Source organism: Oxyura jamaicensis, chromosome 1 (genome assembly GCF_011077185.1).
Source record: "Oxyura jamaicensis isolate SHBP4307 breed ruddy duck chromosome 1, BPBGC_Ojam_1.0, whole genome shotgun sequence".
Lineage (NCBI taxonomy): Eukaryota > Metazoa > Chordata > Aves > Anseriformes > Anatidae > Oxyura > Oxyura jamaicensis.
This window is the reverse complement of record NC_048893.1, coordinates 78770644-78791431: the sequence shown is the minus strand read 5'-3', so window position 1 is coordinate 78791431 and position 20788 is coordinate 78770644. Positions and strand designations below refer to the sequence as shown.

Here is a 20788-nt window from a genome sequence, read left to right as displayed (position 1 = left end):
AGAATGTTCTGTCTGAAAAACACCTACTATTGTAGGACAGCTGTAATTGCATGGGAGAAGGCCTAAGGGCCTCAGAAAGAAAACATGAGAGATCTGCAGAGATCTGTATTGATTGACTCATCAGAAAAAGGGGAAGTGCTTAGGAGATGCTACAGTGTTGCAGCAACTTCTGAGATTTCTTCAATTAATACAGGCCCAAAGGAAGCTGCCTGATAATGCTTTTCAGTCTATAGATGGGGGGGATGGTGTGCACGCATAGGAAGGGGGAGTTTTGAACTTCTAACAGTAAAGGAAGGCTGCCACAAACCATTTTATGAGCAGGCTGAGTGTGACAAAACTCATGTTTAGTTTAACCCTCAGCAGGGTAGGCAGTCATGTACATTACTAGCTGCCTTTGAGGACTGGATTTATTTCAGTGAAATGGAAACATTTCACATTATTTCACATTCAGTGTTCTTAATAAAAAAGAATGCTTGTTCAGGCTTTACAAGTCTGGCTGCTTTATAACTTTTTATATCAGATAATTGTGAAGAACAACTTCACAAACTTTTTTGACTGTTGTTGTTTCAGACAAATACAGGGATTTTGTCTCCTCTGTACCTCCATGAGCTGCTTTTAAAGTTCCAGTTTGAAAGGTGTGCATATCCTACCCTGTAAGACCACATACATGGAGACACTGGGGCACAAGACAGCACCTACTGAAGACCCTTCACCCTTAGCTAAGAAAGGTGGTTTGGCACTAGAGAAAGCTGTTATCAGTATAACACTCAAGCAGATTTTTTAGGTCATTTTATTTTTGAAAGTTGTGTTTTGTACAAAAAAAAATACCTTACACACCACCATGAAAAACAATAGGCTTAGTGACTTCCTATTTTTTCAATGTTATGAGAAAGATTGAGACCGTAACAAAAATCAAAGAAAGCAGGAATTGTTTGTCCACTCAACCCAGCAAGAAAGCAGGGCGCCTCTTTTGCCCCTACTGCCACCTCTGCTTTGGCAGTACACAAATATACAAACCTTGTCTGTGCTAAAAGCAGAAGTGGCTTGCTCATTCACAGTCTCCACCCTCAAGACTGAAGATGGTTCTCTGCCAACCTACAGTATGGCAGAACAGGATTGTGTAGAGTCTAGCTCCTCACATAGAAGGCAATTAGGAACCAGGTGCCAAGTTCCTAAAGGCTCCAATTAAGTCTTACAACTTAGCTGTACCTACTTTTCACTAGTGCCCAAGGGGAAGGTTCTCTCACTCCCAGCCAGCAGCAGCATGCAAGTACCATTTGCACAGGGCAAATATCTTTAGACTGGTTTGGACCATGCTTAAGGGGACAACGGCTTACAAAGCTGATGCTGTAAGCACAGGAGTCCCTGAACACAGTTTTGAATGTGTTTGCATTTTTACCCTTGGCTTCCATGGTTCCTTTATAAGTTTCGGTAGCTTCACAGGTAAGCCCTTTGCCAAACAAGGAACCGTAGTGTGTAAGGAAATTCTGACAATAACTGAGCTATAGGGGCAGTTAACCTTGGACAGACTTGTAACAGAACTCAAGTGGCAGCTACCTCTAACCTTCTCATTTTCCCTTGATGAGGATTTCACTTTAAGCAAATGCCCCTTTTACTTAGCAGGGCATCATTACCTTTTTATTCTCCATGACAGAGAAGACTGACAATATTTCAGCTGAACTGGAAAGTCATGAGACAGTACTGGATTCCTATATATATTATTTTTAGCATTGTCCCTCTCTGGTTTGAGAGGATGGCATATACATCTCTTGACATCAGTTGTAAGAAATGGGTGTGTACTTTTCAACACGCTGCCATTAGGAAAAAAGGATTGCAGGGGTGATAATGCCTGTTCCATCCTCAGCAAGTCCGGCATAGAGCACTCTGTGCAGGTTATGCTGGCAGAAACTGTGTGTAACAGTGCAGAAGCTACAAAAGCTGAAAATGCATTCAAAGAAAAAAAATCCAGTGTCTTACAGATCCTGTAAACCCTAGGAGGAAAAAAGGAAAATACCCCCTCCCCTGCAGCCTCAGTTGCTTTAGCCCACTGCCTCCTTTCCCTTCCTACACCTATCCATGGCTCTATTTTTTTCCTCTGACTAATCTTTTATTCCTGAGTCTTCTCAGCTCTCTGCACTTGCCCCCCACCAGCTCTGCTGCTTTTTTGAAGAAAAACAGCATTACATTCATAAGACACATGATCAGGGACCAGTGCTGTTCACACCCAGAGGCATCCAAGAGATTTGACATACCAGAGGCAGCAAAAGCAAATCGTAGAAAGAAAATCAGAAGTGAAAGAACTGGCTGGGAAGCATCTGATTAAACAAGCGCTGGGGAGAAGAGAGTTCAGTGTTGAAAGCCCATCACATTGGTAGCAAGTGGTCATCCCGTTCTTCTGACTCCTCACCCAGCTGGTCATCGCCCACACCACGATATGCAGCTGGTGCATTTCGGGGCTTAGATCGGCATACGAAGTCACAGCCATCCTGTAAGGACAGGTTATTGCACTGGAGTCAGACTGTGTGCAGACTCAGCATCCGTGGCACAGCAGCTTCTGGTTTGCTATGGGACTACGCCCACCCCACTGCTATCTGGGGCAGGTCCACAAAACACTGTCTGGGTAAGAGGAACATACATGCAAATATCCTAGCCAATCCCGACAGTTAGTTAAGTCTGGAGTAGGACATGGAACCAATTAATAGTACACAGGGACACTGAGACACGCATGGAGGATAAGCAGTACTGCCTAAGGTGACCAAAGGGTTTCACATAACCAGACATGAACACTTCACAGATCCCAGCTTAGCATTCCTACCTGAAAACCATTAACCGTAAAGAGCAGCAGGGATCCAGCGTCAGCAAGGATTCAAAGTCTGTAATACCCTCCCCTTTCCCCTCCCTTCCACACTCCAAAAAAATAACCTCACCTTCTGCCATAGGGTACACTATGGCAGGTCTACCCAAGAAGTGTACTCCATGAAGACAAGGAAGCTACCGTTTTACTATTCTCTCTTATCCTAACACACAGGCCTAGACTGCAAACATACAGAGATTTTCACTCACCGCCACCAAATTGCCCAGATCTTGCCAGAAGGCAAAGTGAGGAAACTGCTCCATGCCTTTTGCTCCCACTACAAGGCGCTGGAAGAGGAACCCGCCAACAATGTAGACCGCAATTACCGAAGCAAATCTGGAGGACAGAATTAAAAGTCAGAGCTAAGAAAATCCTAGAAACATTTTCTTCCAAGCCAGTTACCTGTCTCAGGTTGGTACTGGAGGAAGTAGCTGAGCACCACTTAAGAAGTGATCTATTCAGTGAAACCACACCAGAAAAGGTCTCCAAAATATTGATGTGGTAGCAAAATCTTTCAGGAGCATTACATGAAGTAGTGCCCCAAAGCACAAACACAGAAAATGAGGAGTCAAGACTCCTAGTCTGAATTTCCAGCTCTGACAGAGAGCTGCTGTGTAATTGCAGGAAGTCACACCTTCCACGTTTCAGTGCATTGATCTGTGAACTATGAAGGGGGACATCTGCATGGAACGGAGCAGCTCTACAGCATCATGCCTTAAGCTAGGGCTTGTCTGCAAGGCTCAGAGGCACAGTCACATTTAACAGTAGCTGTGGGTAGGTATATTACAACGGTCTGGTCTAGTGTAACATTTGCTGCTTTTCTAAATGGCCTTGGAGATTACGGCCCAAACATGAACAGCTCTTCCAATGACTCACGTGATTAGTAGAATGGAGCCAACACTGAGGTGGGAATCCTCAGCTGGACAAGCCACGCTGCTGTCCATCTCAAAGAGGTAGAAACAGTCCTGCTCCTTTTCACGCTCTTCCGAAACAATGCTGAATGAACTCTGCAATTTGGGGAAAGTCAAGTCACATGAAAATACGCCCAGGCATGCTGAACTTTACCAGAAAGCAGTTTTATCACTGTTTGTGCAACTACGCAACAGGCACCGGAGAACAGAAAACCTCACTGCCTTCTCAAGGCCCTTCTGCTTACAAAGAATGTCTGAGAGCCTCCTGCTCCTCTCCCACCTCCTGTTGTCACTCACCGCTGTAACTCCCCGCTTGCAAGAAATCATTATCACAGCTCTTCTCTTCTCACCACTGCAGTGCCTACCATATGAATCACCCCCCTTATAAATCAGCATGATCCAGTCACCTGCCAAGAGAGAAAGAAATAGGCTGCAAATCCAGACCAGTAGGCAAAAGATACCACATAAGAGATACTGCATGTAGTCTTACTTCCATTGAAGACCTGGGTTTCATTGATTCTTCCTATTACTGTAGTCTTTCCAGTCTTTCTATCCTTTTGTACTAGGCCAGCAAAATCATGCAAGCTGCTGTCGACCTCCCTGCACACCCTGAACTGGTAGGTGTAGTTTTCTGCTGCGCCTATCTCCACAGTTGTGTTAAACCTGCAGCAGAGAAAGGACAGAACAGACAGCCCATTGAATCACAAGGAGCAGGGCTCAAAGCAGTTGACTCTCAAGACCTGGGAAGCTAGTCACAGCCCATACTAATGACAGAGTCCATCCTGAAGTCTGGCCCCACATTCTTCCCTGCTCCTGACCTTAACGTAGGCACTGTGCAACCCCAAGGCCCACAGCAAGCTGACACGTGCCCATACCATACCTTATTTGGCTCAGGGGTTCCAGTTTCTTCAGCAGGGCTTTTTCCATCTGTGACTCACTGCTCTCATCACCGACCACATCGCAGCTCTGCTCTTTCAATGGTTCAGCCCCCACACCAACAGCAAGTGCCATAAAGACCACCAGCACAGCAGAGGTATGGCAAGGTGATGACATCCTGGGTACATACCACAAAGAACACGGGGGATTAACCATGTCATCCCCCTGCAAGCCAACTGCAGGGTCACAGAGTCAATTATTAGCCACTTCCTCAATCCTGACTGTGAAAAGGAGAAGTAAAAATCTAGAAACACTCCACAGCTCCCAAGAGACACCAAATCCTAACCTTTTTTTTTTTTTAAACTCAAGGATAAGTCACGAGGATTCTGGGATTCTTCTCTGAGTTTTGCCTTGGGACTGCAAGAACTTTTGCTGCTGAACGTGTTAATTAGCATTGATTCAGCCGCAGCAGAGCCCAGCAGGCTAAATGCTGGTGTAAGCTTCAGGCACGAGCCATTGTTCTTTATCACAACCCCCTGCGAAGCCAGTCAGTAAATAATGATTTACCAGGCCTCTAATCAATCCTCTCTGCAACTCTTGTGTAAACAGCTTGCAAGGAAGAGCCACCGCGATTCGTCAGGCTCTGTCTGTTCAAGCTCCTTAGCCCTAACAGTCACGTTATTCCCCTAGCACGACTCGAGCTGACAGCTCGTGACTCGCGAGCCGTGCCCCGTGCCCCGCGCGCCGAGCAGCACCTCGCCGCTGGCGCAGCCTTCCTCGGGCCCGCGACGCGGCCGTGCTGCCCTGAGACTCCCCCCCGCCGCACCCACCTGCCGCCGCCCCGAGCCCGGCGAGCGCCCAGCAGGCGCGGGGCGACGGGACAGGACGGGACGGGCCGCGCGGCCGGCGGGCACGGAGCAGACCCCGGCCGCGGCCCCGCCTCCGCCCGCGGAGCGCCTTCCCTCTCTGCCGCCCCGGCCCCTCTCTGCCGCCCCGCCGGCCGGAAGCAGGAAGCGCTCCGAGCGCCCAGCGCTCTGCCGCCAATGGGAACCCGCGAACGATTCCTCAGCGAATGGGAAGCGCGGGTGGGAAGCCCCGCCCATAAGCGGCGCTGCACTGGAGCCCGCCTCCTTCCCCTCCTCTGTCCAATGAGCGACGGAAATAGGCCTCGAGGCTCCCACCCCCCTCGCTGCCCTGCCAATGGGCGGTGAGCATCGCCACCGGAGCGCCCGCCCGCTGCTCCCGCCCCGCCAATGGCCGCGGGGGAGCGCGGCTGGAGGCGGGGAAGCGCGGCTGGAGGCGGGGAAGCGCGGCTGGAGGCGGGTGCGGCTCGCCCAATGGCGGCGCAGCACGGCCCGGGAGCCCCCCCCGAGCTGTGAGGGGCTGCGGGGCCGCGCCCGGAGGGGGCGGGGTCAGGTGAGGGAGGCCCCTGCGTGCGCGTGTCCGTGCCCGCGGGGGCGCGCACCACGCACCGCCCCCGGCTCCCCTTCCTCGCCGCCAGGCACCAGAACGCCCAGAGGCAGCGCAGCCCCGCGGGGTGCAGCTCCCCCGTACCCGTCTGAAGATGGCCAATGTAAAGAGTTCGTGGCGCCCTTGGGGGCTGGGCTCTCACCTCTGGCTCCCTGCAGGTCATGGCACCACAGAGGCACTAAGGCTGGAAGAGACCTCCCGGATCACCTGCTCCAACCATCCCCCTACCACCAATGTCACCCACCAAACCATGTCCCTAAGCACCACGTCCAGCCTTCCCTTGAACACCCCCAGGGACGGTGACTCCTCCACCTCCCTGGGCAACCCGTCCCAGTGCCTGACTTACTGCCAGGTAAGAGTCCAGTTTCCAGGGCTCTGTTTTTAGAAGGAACAGTTGAGACTTTTGTCTTTTAGTAAGAAAGAAATGCTGGATTCGGTGAATTTGTAAAAATGCCAGAGAAGACACTTGTTGAGAGGATTCTGGGAGACTTCCCTGTGGCATGATTCTTTAGCTGTGCAGAATTAGGCAGAAGCATTATTGGCTCCTGGAAAACCGATCAATTTAGTCTGGCTGTGATTTGTACCCTATGGCTGATTCTACTGGGAGCATGGCATCAGTTGTATTGATTTATATGCACAGTTGGATATTAACAGTGTTATCTGCATGTCCTGCAGTTTGGCCAGTTCCCGTCTATTTCTTTTCCAAACTAAGAACTCAGTTTACTGATATCTGAGGGAAAATGCTAAAACACATCAAAACAGAGCTCTTAATTCTTCCCCATCAGCCTTCACTTAACAACAAATAACTCCATCTTCCTTATCACACTGGCCCAACGAGCAGCAAGCCAGTGCCTTTGATCACAGCTTTGTCTTCTTGTCTGGGCATTTAAGCAGTGTCTAAATCTTGGTGGTTTCTTTCCAGTCACACATTATATTCCCAGCTAAACTCTCAGAATGTCTGTAGCAAATTATCCCTCTCTGGGCTCATCAGATCTCTTTACACTAATATCCACTGAAAACAATCAGGAGAGCTTCCCTCTTGTGCTGCTCTGCTGTGTTCTGCCTTCCCCTTCCTCTCAAGTACAGACTCCTTGTCTAGCAATCTAACGGCTTGATGCAGAAACCCATTATTGGAAGGAATCTCATGGGCGCAATCTGCCATCCTTAGAGGGAAGTGTGTGATGGAGAGATTTGCAGAAATAGCCAGTTCATACCTTCCCAAGCATATGCTTTCTCACAAATAGTCCACAGTGCTCTGTATCAAATTAAGCATCTTCCCAGACAAACACTTCTCAAATTTACAGTATGTCACTAGGACAGGGAGCAAACATTCCTGCCCTAGAACTGAAAAGCATGAGAAAGCCCTTTGTTGCCACTGCCTGGGCAGTTCTTGTAAATGAACTGTACCAGTGAGGAAGGTGTACATCCCAAGCCTGGCAAACATCCCCAGTCTGAGTATGAAGTGGAGGGGTTCATCTGGATCAAGAGAAAAGTCAGCCAGCCATGCAACTTAGAGGTTTCTCAGCTTGCTAGAAGCATCAGTACTCCCCACCATTCTCACCAATGGTCAATCTTCAGTATTTCATAAGAGAACCTTCCTTTCCTTTTATCTCTGATCACAGAGTCACAGAATGGATTAGGTTGAAAGTGACCTCTGGAGATCATTTGGTCTGACCCCATTTTGCTCAAGCAGGGCTCAAGCAGGTTGCCCAGGACCATGTCCGAGCAGTTTTTGACCATCTCCAAGGGGGAAGACTCCATAACCTCTCTGGGCAAACTGTGCCAGTGCTCCATCACCATCGTGGTAAGGAAGTGTTCAGAGGAACCTCCTATGTTTCAGTTTGTGTCCAGTGCCCCTTGTCCTATCACAGGACACCACTGAAAAGAGCCTGGCCCTGTCCTCTCTGCACCCTCCCTTCAGGTATTTTACATTTTATACATCGATGAGATCCCTCTGAGTCTTCTCTTTACCAGGGTGCTCAGTCCCAGCTCTCTCAGCCTTTCCTCATGTGTGAGATGCTCTTTAGTCATTTTAACAGTCTTCAGTAGCTTCATTTCTCTCTTGTACTAACACCTAGGGCACACTTGCCCTAGGTGTTGACTATAGAAACGAGTTCCTTGTCAAAGTGTCCGAAACTCATAAGGCTTCATTCTCAAACAAACGTGCTGTGCACTTCTACTTCCCTTTCAACAGCAGTTGGGCTGCCAGTTTGATGTAGCCATTGCTTATCCCGCTGGTATTTTTAATCTCGTGCTGTCCCTATCCACCTGCTTCTGTCCTGAGAGGGAACTCTTCAGACCTGCACACTTTCTCACAATTATTACCACAGTGCAATCAAAGCCTCTTCCATTGGCAACACTTCAAAACTCATGAACTTTGTGATTAATCACCTCTTCCACTCAATGCTGCTCTTAAGACATCCATCAGGAGGGTAGGAAATGAAACGTGTTGCACTTACAGCACTCACCATTCTGGTGTAAATTTGGTTATTTTGCACAGCTTTGCAACTTCACATTTTTTGTCTTCTGAATGTAGCCTCAAGTTTCCTGTTTCACAGGCGTTGAACCCTAGCAGTCAGCAGCCTGTTCGAAACACATCTTGTCATATGCACTCTTTGCTTTGGCATGGAGGGAAGCAGATCAGATACTTCTGCAACAGAAACAAGTGAGGAAATAATCTATACTTCTGTCAAATTCTCTGCAACTCCTTCTCCAAGAGACAAAGCTGGACAGGAAAGGAGAGGTAAGGAAGCTCAATCAGGTAGGTCAGCAAATAATTTTGTTTCTAGCAAAAGCAGGGTCTAATAAATCAGTGAGCTACTCACTGATTTTGAGTACCAGCTCATGGTACTGTTTTTTTTGATTTTAAAATTGCCTGAGTATTTTACAGTGATAAAAGCCAATGTGTCGTTCCCCTTCCTCCCTCCATCAGACCCCTTACAGTGTCTGTTACTGGACGTTCAACCCAGGCACCCCTTTCTCTGAAAGAAGGTTGCACTTTTCAAGTTGTCTGCTTGTCAGCAATAAGAGGTTGTCAGCAACAGTTCTTGGAATAGCAAACGAGATGTGAGTACAGATAAATTATGGGTGTATGCTAATCAGAGATCAGAGACAGAAGAGGCATATGAGATCATCCAGACTCTCTCCAATGGGTTTCTGCAGGATTCTTGTGATAATTTTTTCCTATGTTTTAGTTTCCTCTGTTCTAGTTTTACATACTTCCCACTGAGCAAATTTTCAGCTTTCCCCCAGAGACAGTCCTGCAGGGCACTTTACTATCAGGAAGATTTTCTTAGTACTTTCCTTAAGTTTCTCTTTCCTCGCTTCTGCTCCATTCTCTCTGTTTAGCCCTTGCAAATGTCATACTGAGCAATTTCTCTGGCCATTTAGTTGAGAAATCTCACCTTAGAAAAGTGAAATTTTGCATCGGTAGTCATTTTTTTATAAATGTCTACTTCCCACAAGCTGATTGCTTTTAAACTAAATGCCTGTGTGTATAGGTGAGTTGTGTTGTATTGGCTGCAACATTACTGGTTGCCCTTAGTTTTTTTCAGAGCCATTAAAAACAGCAAAGGAGGCACTTTGGGACAGGATTTCTATGCCACGCTCAGAATAATTGTGTATCTGTAGTTGTTACTACTGCCTTGTCATTTGCTTCCTTCTAGAAACAAAGTCAGCACAGAACCCCCTCCCAAGTTCACATCTGGTAGTCTCACTCCATCTGCTTGGAAGGCAATCTCGATTTTGCACGTGCTTTCGTTAGAAAACACATTTTCTGATGCATTGGAAAATACAGGGACACGTAAAAGCCTGAAAGCCTGAAATATTTCACACTACCAAAATACCAGTCCAGCAGTCACTTAAAACAGTGGTTACCCTATGTGACTTGATTATAGTAACAGCAAGTAACCTGCTCTGTGCCATAGAACAGTACCCTTGTTTCTCACATCCTCCCCTCTGGCACCACATAGTCACACTGCTCCCGTACTGACACAGGCAGGAGCTGAGGGGGTCTATCTGGGACAACACAATGACATTCCTCAGATTGTCCTAGAAGACGTGAATTATAAAATGCTTACAACTTTCAGTTTTTGAACTGAATCTGGGCTCCCAAACCTAAAAATAGTAGGTCGTATTGCTTGCAGATGAATGCAGTGTATCACACTCATCTCTTCAGAGCTCTCATAGACCTAACTGGGTGTTTTTTATTTTAGAAAGCTATAGCACTGTATATTTACATTAAATATCCACCAGGCAACCTCTCCCTTCCCTCAGGGAATGTGATTAACCAGACAGCTACGTGTAAATATATCTGGATGTTCCACTTTTCAAACTCATCTCAGGTAGTTCTCTCTTCCTCTTCTACAAAAGCGTCACGTGGTATTTCCAGTGGTTGAGGATCAATCACAAACTCTAGAACCTCTTTTAAAAAGGGAGGACTGCAGGAACACCTTTCTGCAAGCAGTGAATGTCCTGATTTATGAAAAATGTTATTCCATTTCCCTGGGTTAATCATTACAATTCAAGTGAGGCTTAAATTCAGCTTGAATGCTTCAGTATGACTTGCCCCCTTCACTTTCTTTTTCTCCTCTGAAAATTATTTAATGGCATAACTTTTTGTTGTAAAATCTCAAGTGAACTATCTGGCTCTGGTTATGGAAGTGCCCTGGGATTTTTTTTTTTGATGCTGATTTGCTGAATCAAGTCAGTTTATTTTTGCTGCAGTTGGTTTGAAACAATAGAGGATGAACTGCTCTATTCATTGCCAGTAGGCACCAGCTCATATGACTACTGCTGACATTTAAGAATTAACTGTTTCACTGACTCTCATCCCAATAGCTTTGTCCTGAGAGCAGTTTCCCGTAAAATCAGAAACAATCATTTGGAGGATGCAGAAGATGTCTTCTTTGAGAGACAACAGAAGAAGGAAAACAGAAGTGCAAATGCTCAGTTTCTCCAAGCATGTGGTCTCTGAACAAATAATTATATTTCAACAGATATTTATCCTATTTTCCTTAGTTTTTAGCTGTAAACTTGCCCAGAGAGGTCGTGGAGTTTCTGTCCTTGGGAGATCTTCAAAAGCTGTCTGGACATGGTCCTGAGCAACCTGTTGTAGGTGTCCCTGCTTGAGTGGGAAGGTTGGACCCTATGAACTCCAGAGATCTCTTCCAACCTCAACCATTCTGTGCTTCTGCGATCTGCAGAGAAGCTCTACCATACACCTTAAACTTAGGCTGACTCCATTCTCTTGAGAATTAATTTGGTTATTTGATTGACTGATAAAAACTATGTCACCAGAAGTACAACGGTGACCTTAGAAGAGGAATAGAGAGCAGGCAGAGAGAACAGGACTGAATTCAAGTTTTTCAGTTCTCCCATTGTCCTTCCATATGCAAAGTTGATAGATATTCTGTATTTTGCAAGTGAAAAGACATTTTAATTTAATATTGATTTTAAAATAAATACATATTTTTTAACTACAAGTGAAGCAGCTAGAAGATCCTGCAAGTCCATGTAATCAAAAATAGAATAGAATAGTTCAATTGGAAGGGACCTTCAAAGATCATGTAGTCCAACTGTTCCAGACTGACTAGTTTCAAGAAATGCTACAGAACCTTTGCCGTAGGAAAGATCTCTTTATCAGAAGGATGATGCTTAGAACAAACTCCCTCATACTCTCCTTGGTCACCCTAGAAACTTCTTTTAGCTAAAACCACAGATATAAACATACTGTGATAAAACAGAAACAGGTTTTAAAAACAGTGAGTCTAAAAACCTCTCTAAGACTAAAATAAAGTAATAGAAGCACGACACCAACAGATTTGAGGAGAGAACACAGGAATGGTCCATCATGATAGGTAATATTTTCCTGAGAATGGCTAATAGACAACAGGGGTTTAGTAGCAAGCTGAATATGTAGTGATAGGTCCCTACAATGGTCTCTTTGCTTTCCTGAAGTTTCGCATTAATCTGCCAGAGTTTATGATCTTGTCTATTTTCTTTATTTGGACTTTCAATGCTGAAACCAGGTATTCTTTTTTGTCATCAAAGTCCCTTCGCCTGCTGTTTTAGCACCGGTTTTCTTTGTGTTTTCTACAGTATTTGGGATATGTGATATGATATGTATTTGTTTTTAGCCTCCACCAAGGGATCCTAAAACAAGTCTCTCCTACCAAAGTCTCCCCTAAAGAACCAATATTTTGTTCTTTTAGCCGTGCCTTTTAATTTCTCTTTGACAAAATACCTCATTTGCCTGTAGTTTCGTATTTTGAAATTATTATACCATAGTGTTCTCCCTCCTCTCCTGTTGAATCTTGGTGCATTTATGGTCACTGTGACAGAGAGGCTGCTGGATGGATCCATGGTAAGCCAGGGCCTGTACACAGCTCAGGGCAGTCACAAGCTGCTTCTGTTTTTGAGCGTCTCCCAGCTTGCCACTCTGAGGCAGTTATTGATGGTGACAAAACATTTAGTCTCTGTGCCATGCTCTGACATTTGTTTAATTTAATATGACTTAATAGGATTTAATATGAAATTGATGCCTGTCATCGTCACTGTGCTTCCTTCACTGTTGCTCTGATTTTTTTTATTTTCATTTTTTGCTAATTCATGACTGCTATCACCATCCCTGTCTGGAAATCTGTAGTACAATTTTCAACCTATTTATTTAGTAGTATTTGCCTGATCTGTGGGGTTCCTGTTACTGTTACCCCATTAATGCAGTTGATTTATTAACCTGCTTTCACTTTAATTTTACGTGAATGGAGAACAGCCTCCTCTGTCTTCCCTTTATATTTCGTATCCCATTGTTAACACATCCTACTCACAGCCTTTCTTCAACCAAGTCTCTGATGTGCTTGCTGTGGTAGTGTCTTTGGCCTTCTCCTTCCTCAATCTTATTCCTTAGACTACTAGCATCTTTTAGGAGCAAAAAATATGTTTCTTTGGATTGTGTGACACATCCAAGCACCTGAGACTTCATGAACTCCGCTGAGGACTTTGCAACTGGGTGTGCATAGAAGACTCGAATTCTACTAGAAGAGGTTGTGGTATATAATCTTAAGAGAGAAGCACAGGAAAATCTTGTATTCCTCAACATCAGTAGCTATTAGCTGCCTATTCAGTGCTTCTTAGAACTTCTTGTTGTTTATACAGCTATCAAATTGAATTTAATTAAAAAAGCAAATCAATTCCCACCTGCAGCTCTGCCATGGTATTAAGTACAGGCCTCTCCTCAACCTGGGAGATTAGATTTTAGTGTTGAGATTTCAAATGGCTTAAGAGATTATCTCTTGTGGCAAGCACAACTCTAGAACATGACAGTAGGAAATCAAGGTGTAGACTGGAAGTTACCTGTTCGTTCTATACACAAACAGATCTCTCTCAGTCCTCTAGATTGAAATCCTTCCCCACCCTTTGAAGGGAAGTTGTTGCTTCACTAAGTAGTCACCCCCTGCCAGTGATGGCGGGTGATCAGTGGATGGTGGCAATGAAAATGTGGAGAGGCATAGAGGTCTTTGAGGCTGGTCCTCCCATCCTGCTGCCCTACAGAGAGAGATGTGGATGAGAGTGTAGGATTGACTTGGGAGTGTCCTGGGATGGTGTAACACAGCTGTGTGTCTAAGCTTGTGAACAGGATGCTGAGGTTAAACTTATCACTTTTGCTGAGACAGCTGTGGGAAAGGCCTTGTTGTTTGCACCTAAGCGGGAACATGGTAGACGTGGCTGTACAGCTCCGTTTCCGCCTCGAACTTCAACACTGAGGCAGGAGCGTGTTTGCTGGAGGTGACCCTTGGTGACACATAGGCTTCTGCCAGCATGAGGTGCCACTCACCTGCTGGCTTGGGCCAGGAGCTTCCTCTCCTGGCATCACCTACCACACGGCAGCTCCTGTGGACAGGGAACAGAGCCCCATAAGGTGCCCGGCCCAGCCTGCCAAACCATTTCCACCAGGAGAGACAGTGATGGGGGAGCAGCCAGACTCAGCTGTCCAGGCCATCAGGCAAATCTCTGATGATGAGCCAGGTGAGAGGCTTGCCTGGGAATTTGGTCTTCAGGCCAGAGTCTGGGTCAGCTGGCCCTGTGGCCGGGCCGGTGCAGAGCTGTGGCTGACCTGGAGACCTCCTGAGAAGCTCAGGCAGGTACCAGTGGCCCCAGACCGAGCTGAAATGGGGCTCCTGGGCTGATTGATGGGCATTGGTGGGAGGAGGCCCCAGAGGCCTTTTAGTGCTCTTAGGGCCCTGGCAGCAATGTACGGTGTAGACACTCACTCCTAAAGACACAGAGCATGGGTGTATTACTAAATGACGGGTGGAGAAGTCTTGTAGTATATCCCTTATCTTTCTGTTGTGGTGACGATATGCAACACATCAAAACTTATCAAACATATCAAACCCCTCTGTTGTACCTATGTGTTGGGATAGGGATGCTCTAAATAGTTCCGTTTCTTACGGAAATGCCCAGGACACAAGCAAACTATCCCAAAACACCATCAATTTTTGTGTGGGTCCTGTTCATTGTGGTTCTTCTCTTCTCTTTTACAGCTCCCTGTCTGAGGTCAGTGGTTGTGCCAGGCTTGGCTATAGGCTTCGGGATACTGAGCATCTCCCTAACGATTGCTTTGATTTGGAAGATGAGTAAGTGTGCAAAGGGGTGCTGGTGGTGAGCAACTAAGAGCGAAGGACTAGAGACTCATCTAAGCACAGGAGATCAGATCCTGAACTCCAATATATTATATGGGGTTAAACCGGAAGCTGTTCTATGTTTCTACCACCTTTATGTACCTATTGCTTATTGAGAATATTCTGAAGAATACATGCCTTATGCAGACCCTAGGCAACCCATCTCAGACACTGTGGCAAAGAACAGGGAAACATACTGCATGTTTTTTGTAGACTTGTCTGCTATACTTAGGATGGTAAACTGTAAAACAATACAGAAGATGTGTAACACATTTGCATGCACACAGAAGGTGCTAGACCATGTAGGAGAATCTACTGTTTGCCTCATAAAATCCATTCGCCTGATATGTGACACAATCACATTGTGCCCACGGAATGATGTCATTTTTTTCCCTTATGTTTTGCACACCCAGAGTGCATTTTCCTTTCAGATAACCAGTTTTGGTTCTGAGGTAGCTGAGTAGCTCGGGAAAACCAAGGTGTAGAAGAGTTACACCAGCATTAGAGTGTGTGGGACACATGCACATGGAAAATGCACAGAGGATCTGAACTTCTGTGTTCATGTTTTTAGATGTTTATTCTGATTTGTGATTTCTGCATTGCACTTATCCAGAAGAGTTGCTTTTCAGTAGGCTCTTGTTTGCAAGTGCCTTTCTGTTTGTTGACTAATAGTAGAGAAAGACTTGGTATTTTAATTCTATTGCAGATGACTCCTACCCACACTGCCCTGAGCAGTGGATAGCCTACAGAGGGAGCTGCTACTCCTTCTCCAAGGAGAAGAAGGATTGGCGTTCCAGCCAGGAATCCTGCTGGGCCCAGGGAGCTCATCTCCTGGTGATCAGCGATGCCAAAGAAATGGTAATGTTTTTTTTTGTATTCTTTGAGGACCTTCCATTTCCTTGCAGATACCTCAGTGATTAAAATCTAAGCAGTGCTGTCACTCTGGCCATATTTTGGTTTAAAGGGCAGCAAGCCTTTAAACTATAATATTTGCACTATAATGTTGCAGTGCACTTGTGGTTTCAGTATACACCTAATAAGCTGCCAGCAAGCCAAGAAGCAGAGGGGAGAAAGGAGAAGTGAGGGTCACTGTCAGCTGCTCAGAATCATCCTAGGAGGGAAGTTGGGAGACTGCCTTTTCCACTGCCCCACTCCGCCTCCCTCCTAACCCCAACAAGGCCGACATGAATAATTACAGGAAAAGACTGTGGCACTGTGCAATCTCCACTCATTACTTACAAACCAGTCCATCACTACACTTCAGAAATGCTTCTTTTTCAAAGTGTCTTTTGCAAAACCTTTTGTTCCTGCAACCACTCCAGCTTCTTCTGCTCAGTCACCCTTGCCACTCCCTGTGTTCATGCACAGATACTTCCTTCTCAGTCTGTTTTCAATGCTGACTTCCTCTCTCTGACAAAAAACAACAACAACAAAAAAAACACACCTCAGTTGTGCTGGTGTTATCAGAAACCACTTGTTCTACTGCTCATTTTCCATCAGGTGCTCACTGGTGACAGGTGCATCTACTAAAGAAATGGGTAGAGCTGACCACTAGGGAAGTGAGGCATACCTGCACAAGGAGAGCAGAAGTACTTGATTTTGTTCTGTGCAAACCAGGACTCATGTCCAATGAGTCTCGTTGGGCTCATGTCCAATGAACATGGACAGCCTCCAGTCCGTGGATGAAAGTTGCTTTGTGTGATGTGTTCTGTAGTGGCTTACAAGGCTAGGTGTCTTCTGGTCTGGGAATATGTATCAGACTCTCATACTTTCTTAGGCAAATCTTGGCTCCTTGGGAAACACTCATCTTCCCCAAATTACCCATTTCTGTGCATGAAGAAAGTCTCTCTGTCTCTCTCTCAGTACTGTCCCTACCACAAGAGTATAATCCATTAACCCTCAGAAGACTTCCCCACATAAGTAAGACTTTCCTAGCTATCTGGTTATATATACCCTATTTTGCAAAGTGACTGTTCCTGCCCCGCCCTTTACCAGGGAAGCACTTCTTAGCACTTTAGCAAGCCAGCTTTGTTATTGAAATGTCTGAAAACGGCTATGAAAATGTCTGCTCTGAAGCTTTTTTATGGCAGCAGGAGATAAGGATGGGGCCCAGCCGTGCTACTGAAAGGTTGCTTTTGCTGGGTTTTAATGCAAATGTGAAGAAGACAAAAATCCCTTTCTCTCTTTCCCCCCTCTCTCTCTCCCCCTCTCCCCTCCACCCCCCCCTTTTTTTTTTGGGGGGGGGGAGGGGGGCTCTTTACCTCGGGGTAAGTTTCTATTGCAGGCTTCAACTTTTAACAATAGACAGAAGTTAAAGGTTAGGCAAAAGGAAATGAACATTGAAAACATGTAGGAGGAAGGTTCATACCAAATTGTAATGAGCTTTAGTTCTGAGCTCTTCGCACAGATCTGTTGGTGCCTGAACTTCCTGCCCTGACCAGAGTTTACCTTTAATTGTTAATATGTTGCATTATCTAGCTAGCTATATGGGAGAGAATTAATATTAATACTAGTAGCATACATTCCTACATAAAGCTCTGTGTAGGATACTCCAGAAGACTGTGCTGCATTTGTTTCACATATATTGCCCTGAACTGTGGAAGCACACTTCCTTGTGAGTATACATTTAGTTGTTATTACAGGCATGATCTCCCTGATCAGCCTGACTGTCTTAGCAGATGTGAAGAAGCAGTATTGTGAACCACATAAGGAACAGTCAAGTGAGAGGATGTATTTTGCTGTCTGTTCTCTTGACTTGTCCTTACCTCCATTTTCAGGCTGACTCTTAGTCTCTTTATAATTCATCACCGTTTCTAGAACCTGTTCAAGAGTATTCAAACAGCATGTTCCTGGATTGGACTGAGCAAGACCACAGGCTCTGACTGGATTTGGGAAGATGGCTCTATACTCAACGGCACCCAGTGAGTTTAATTCTGTTTTAAAAACAACAGTGCAAAATCAGATTCCCCAGTGTTTCAGAATATCCACACACAGTTCCTGCACCAGATACTGTCTTCCTGGGCACATTTTCTTTTTACCATTACCTGTATGTCACTGAACTCAAAAAAAGCCTACTTTTTACTGCCCTGCACTTTGTAAAGTAATGTACTTACGAAAAGGAAGGTTAATATTAGTATCTTCTTTTCTACTTCCTGCAAGCTGCTGAGAACAAGGGCGATTCACCTGTACTGCCTACATAGTTGCTCAGTCAAAAAAGCATACAGTCCATCATGTCTTACTGCTTTGGGCTAACTTGCACCCATTTTGCCAATTGCTGGTGTCTTTAAATGGGTGCAAGGACCCAGTCCTTTGCTGCTTTGCTGTGCCAGAAGTCAGAAACTTATTTTTGGCACAGTCGTCACTTATACAAACCTCAGCATTGTGCATGTGGCAAAACAGTATGATTTGGTCCAGTGCCTTTGCCTTGCCCTTTCCTTTTTATAGCAAGCAACACAATGAGTTATTCTCTAACACTTCTCCAGAAAGGAAGTTTGCCCAAGATCATGCTGTCAGTACACTAAGCACTTGGATTAGTTCTTTCTTTAAATCCAGCTTTCCGTTCTTGCAAACTTCTTGAAGGGTAATCAAATTTCCATGAATCTCTCAGCACTGCTGATCTCATGCTGATGGACATCACTGTCATTGCAGGCCATCATGTTTATGTTCAGTTCTGAGTTAGGTTCCACAATGGTAAAATGACTGAGATGTGTAAACTCCAAGGAAGGCTGTTTTCTTTTTTTGGTGTACATTTTGTTCTGTAACAGCTGTCCATTGGAGGTTGGATTTTGCCACTTCCTTCTCTGTGCTCCATCCTTCAAAATCAGAGCTTTTTCTTCCATGCCTCTTGGGGATAATCTCAGCATTTTCTCTCAGCCTCATTTTTGTTCCATGTCTCCTTGCAGAGTCCTGTCTAACAGCCCCGTGCAACAATGTGCTGTCCTCATACAGGATCTCTTTCAGGCCTCCAGCTGTGAATTTTCTGCTGCATGGATTTGTGAGAAATCTCTTAGATAAATCCCTTATACATTTTCATCTCACAACAGTCTCATCACTGGTACAAGTGGATCGTCGTCCTGCGAACCAAAGCTCCACACAAGACTGAGGTCTGTTCCTTGCTCTAACAAATGTGCTTTGTGAGGACAGGTTTGTTGCCCTTAAGGATGAGTTATCCTCAGTGCTAGATCCATTTCTAGTCCACGTCTGTTGGTTTAGTGATGTTTGGGACCAGATGAGACCTGGCACTTATCCCCCGTCTTTTCGTACTGTTTTCAATACTGTTTTTTGTAACAATAGAAGCTGGGTCTTCAGATCCCTGAAGGCAAGCTGGCCATTTTTCTTCATTCTTGAGCATCAGATTTAATTTCCATTCCCTACATCTCCATTGTATGGTGCCAGCAGGACGAGGAAAACAGAACCTGCTGTTCACGGTCAGTAGCATAAAACAGACTCCTTCCAGTGGCAGCCTCTCATTTTGCATCCCAGTGTTATGAACAGGAGAGAAGAGGGTGAAAGGAAACTACAACTTCTGTGAATCCAGCAGTGAAAATAAACATCCACTACTGTACTGGACCAAATATACAAATGTATATCCATGTCTTTGCTTCTCTCTGTTGGAAGAAACCATCTGCACACCATGTTTTATAGGCCAACTTCAAGAAAATTTGTCATGAGCCTAGACTTTTGGAGTCAAAGGAATGCAGTTTATTGTGTGTTATTATTGAATCAATCAAGAACATGTTTCTTTTTCCACCTCTGGAGGTTCATACTGCAGAGAGAGGAAGCAGTGGACAAATCCCTACTACAAGTTTTCAGGTGACATAGAACAGAGAGGCTAAGAATGGGAAAGCATAAAACATGGCAAACATTAACATTGGGACAGTAGGTTGTATTTCCACACACCTGAAAAATTATTTTTTCACCCAGAGATTTTGTTACAACATAGGAAGATAAATGTTATTAATTTCCACTTTATCCTATTTCTCCTCATTTATTTGTATCATATTTCAGTTTACTATTAGCAGTTTATCCCTTGGTCTGGGATTGCAGTTCATAGTCTAACTGCAGTCAGAGCAGTTACTCTGACTGCACTGCCTGATGGCAGGGTGTGAGCAAAATGTCTGCTGTTGATGGTCTGTTGGTGATGTCTGATGGTGAGTTTGACTGTACATGTCCAACAGGTCTGGTGCAGGTCAGGTAGGCATACACTGCTCAGCCTGTGCGGGTGGTCTCTGGAGCACATATAGAAGCTGTGGCCTGTGCTGAACATCTGCCTCGCTATGCATATGTGACACAGTGTGCATGTGAGCGTCTCCATGGGGATTTCCTAAATAGCGAGTAGCAAACCTTCGCAAGCAGCAGGTTAGTGGTAGATGTTTTAAGGTGTGTGTTTGGTCTGGGAGAGATCTAAACATGCTACATACTACATGCTAAATGTAAGGACAAGGAGGGCACTCTGGGTAGCAGGAGGTGGGTGGGTGGAAAGGACATGTCTGGGGATATGAGGCTGAGGAGATGAGTGTGGAGGAGTGCTAGAAGTGAAGAGAGAATGAAAGCAAAGAACCAGGCAGCATGGTGCAGGGCAGGGAAGGACTAGAGAGAAAGTAATTGTCCCAAGCACTGGAGATTTCATCTGAAAATGTGAGATTAAATGTTCAGTAGGAGGACTGCAAATAAGTTGGCAGTGATTGTTAATGGGATTGTTACTGCTATGCCACATGTAAATAAGCATTACAAAGAGCAGTGTAATCACAGAGATAACAGAAACAAGGTGTTGTTTCCGAAAAGAAAATTGCTGTTTTCCCACAGCAATTTTATTTTAAAATATTTTAATTGTCCTTGCATCACCTGGTTGAAAGGAGCAGTTTTATGCAGTTTTGAGCAATCCAGTTGCAACACAGCAGGAAATTCCTAACAACGCCATATCCCGAATGCTTTCAATTGCATATCCCCCGGTATGTGAAGTTTGACATTTACAGAGGGTGTAACACATGGAGAAT

General features: G+C 45.2%; 2 protein-coding genes across 2 annotated transcripts; one reads left to right on the top strand and one right to left on the bottom strand.

Moving 5' to 3' along the window:
- Positions 1–783: 783 nt before the first annotated feature.
- Positions 784–5652, bottom strand: M6PR (mannose-6-phosphate receptor, cation dependent). Its single transcript, XM_035312938.1, has 8 exons — positions 5553–5652; positions 5472–5520; positions 4646–4819; positions 4256–4428; positions 4063–4172; positions 3731–3861; positions 3064–3190; positions 784–2486 (listed from the first exon to the last, which is right to left on the bottom strand). Exons 3-8 carry the CDS (start codon positions 4816–4818, stop codon positions 2364–2366), a joined length of 837 nt encoding a protein of 278 aa, XP_035168829.1. The 5' UTR covers position 4819; positions 5472–5520; positions 5553–5652; the 3' UTR covers positions 784–2363.
- A 2762-nt stretch (positions 5653–8414) lies between these two features.
- Positions 8415–19355, top strand: KLRG1 (killer cell lectin like receptor G1). Its single transcript, XM_035312927.1, has 6 exons — positions 8415–8543; positions 8648–8854; positions 14655–14747; positions 15499–15650; positions 17610–17713; positions 18695–19355. The coding sequence occupies exons 2-6, from the start codon at positions 8737–8739 to the stop codon at positions 18804–18806; spliced, it is 579 nt and encodes a 192-aa protein (XP_035168818.1). The 5' UTR covers positions 8415–8543; positions 8648–8736; the 3' UTR covers positions 18807–19355.
- The last annotated feature ends 1433 nt before the right edge of the window (positions 19356–20788 follow it).

Excerpts from the sequence above, each read along its gene's own strand:
- M6PR (XM_035312938.1), bottom strand. The coding sequence starts at position 4,818 with ATGTCATCACCTTGCCATACCTCTGCTGTGCTGGTGGTCTTTATGGCA. Across the intron at positions 4,429-4,645 it reads GAACCCCTGAGCCAAATAAG|GTTTAACACAACTGTGGAGA; the intron begins GTATGGTATGGG and ends TCTCTGCTGCAG. Across the intron at positions 4,173-4,255 it reads AACCCAGGTCTTCAATGGAA|GTGACTGGATCATGCTGATT; the intron begins GTAAGACTACAT and ends CTCTCTTGGCAG.
- KLRG1 (XM_035312927.1), top strand. The coding sequence starts at position 8,737 with ATGGAGGGAAGCAGATCAGATACTTCTGCAACAGAAACAAGTGAGGAA. Across the intron at positions 15,651-17,609 it reads TCAGCGATGCCAAAGAAATG|AACCTGTTCAAGAGTATTCA; the intron begins GTAATGTTTTTT and ends CACCGTTTCTAG. Across the intron at positions 17,714-18,694 it reads TCTATACTCAACGGCACCCA|AGTCCTGTCTAACAGCCCCG; the intron begins GTGAGTTTAATT and ends GTCTCCTTGCAG.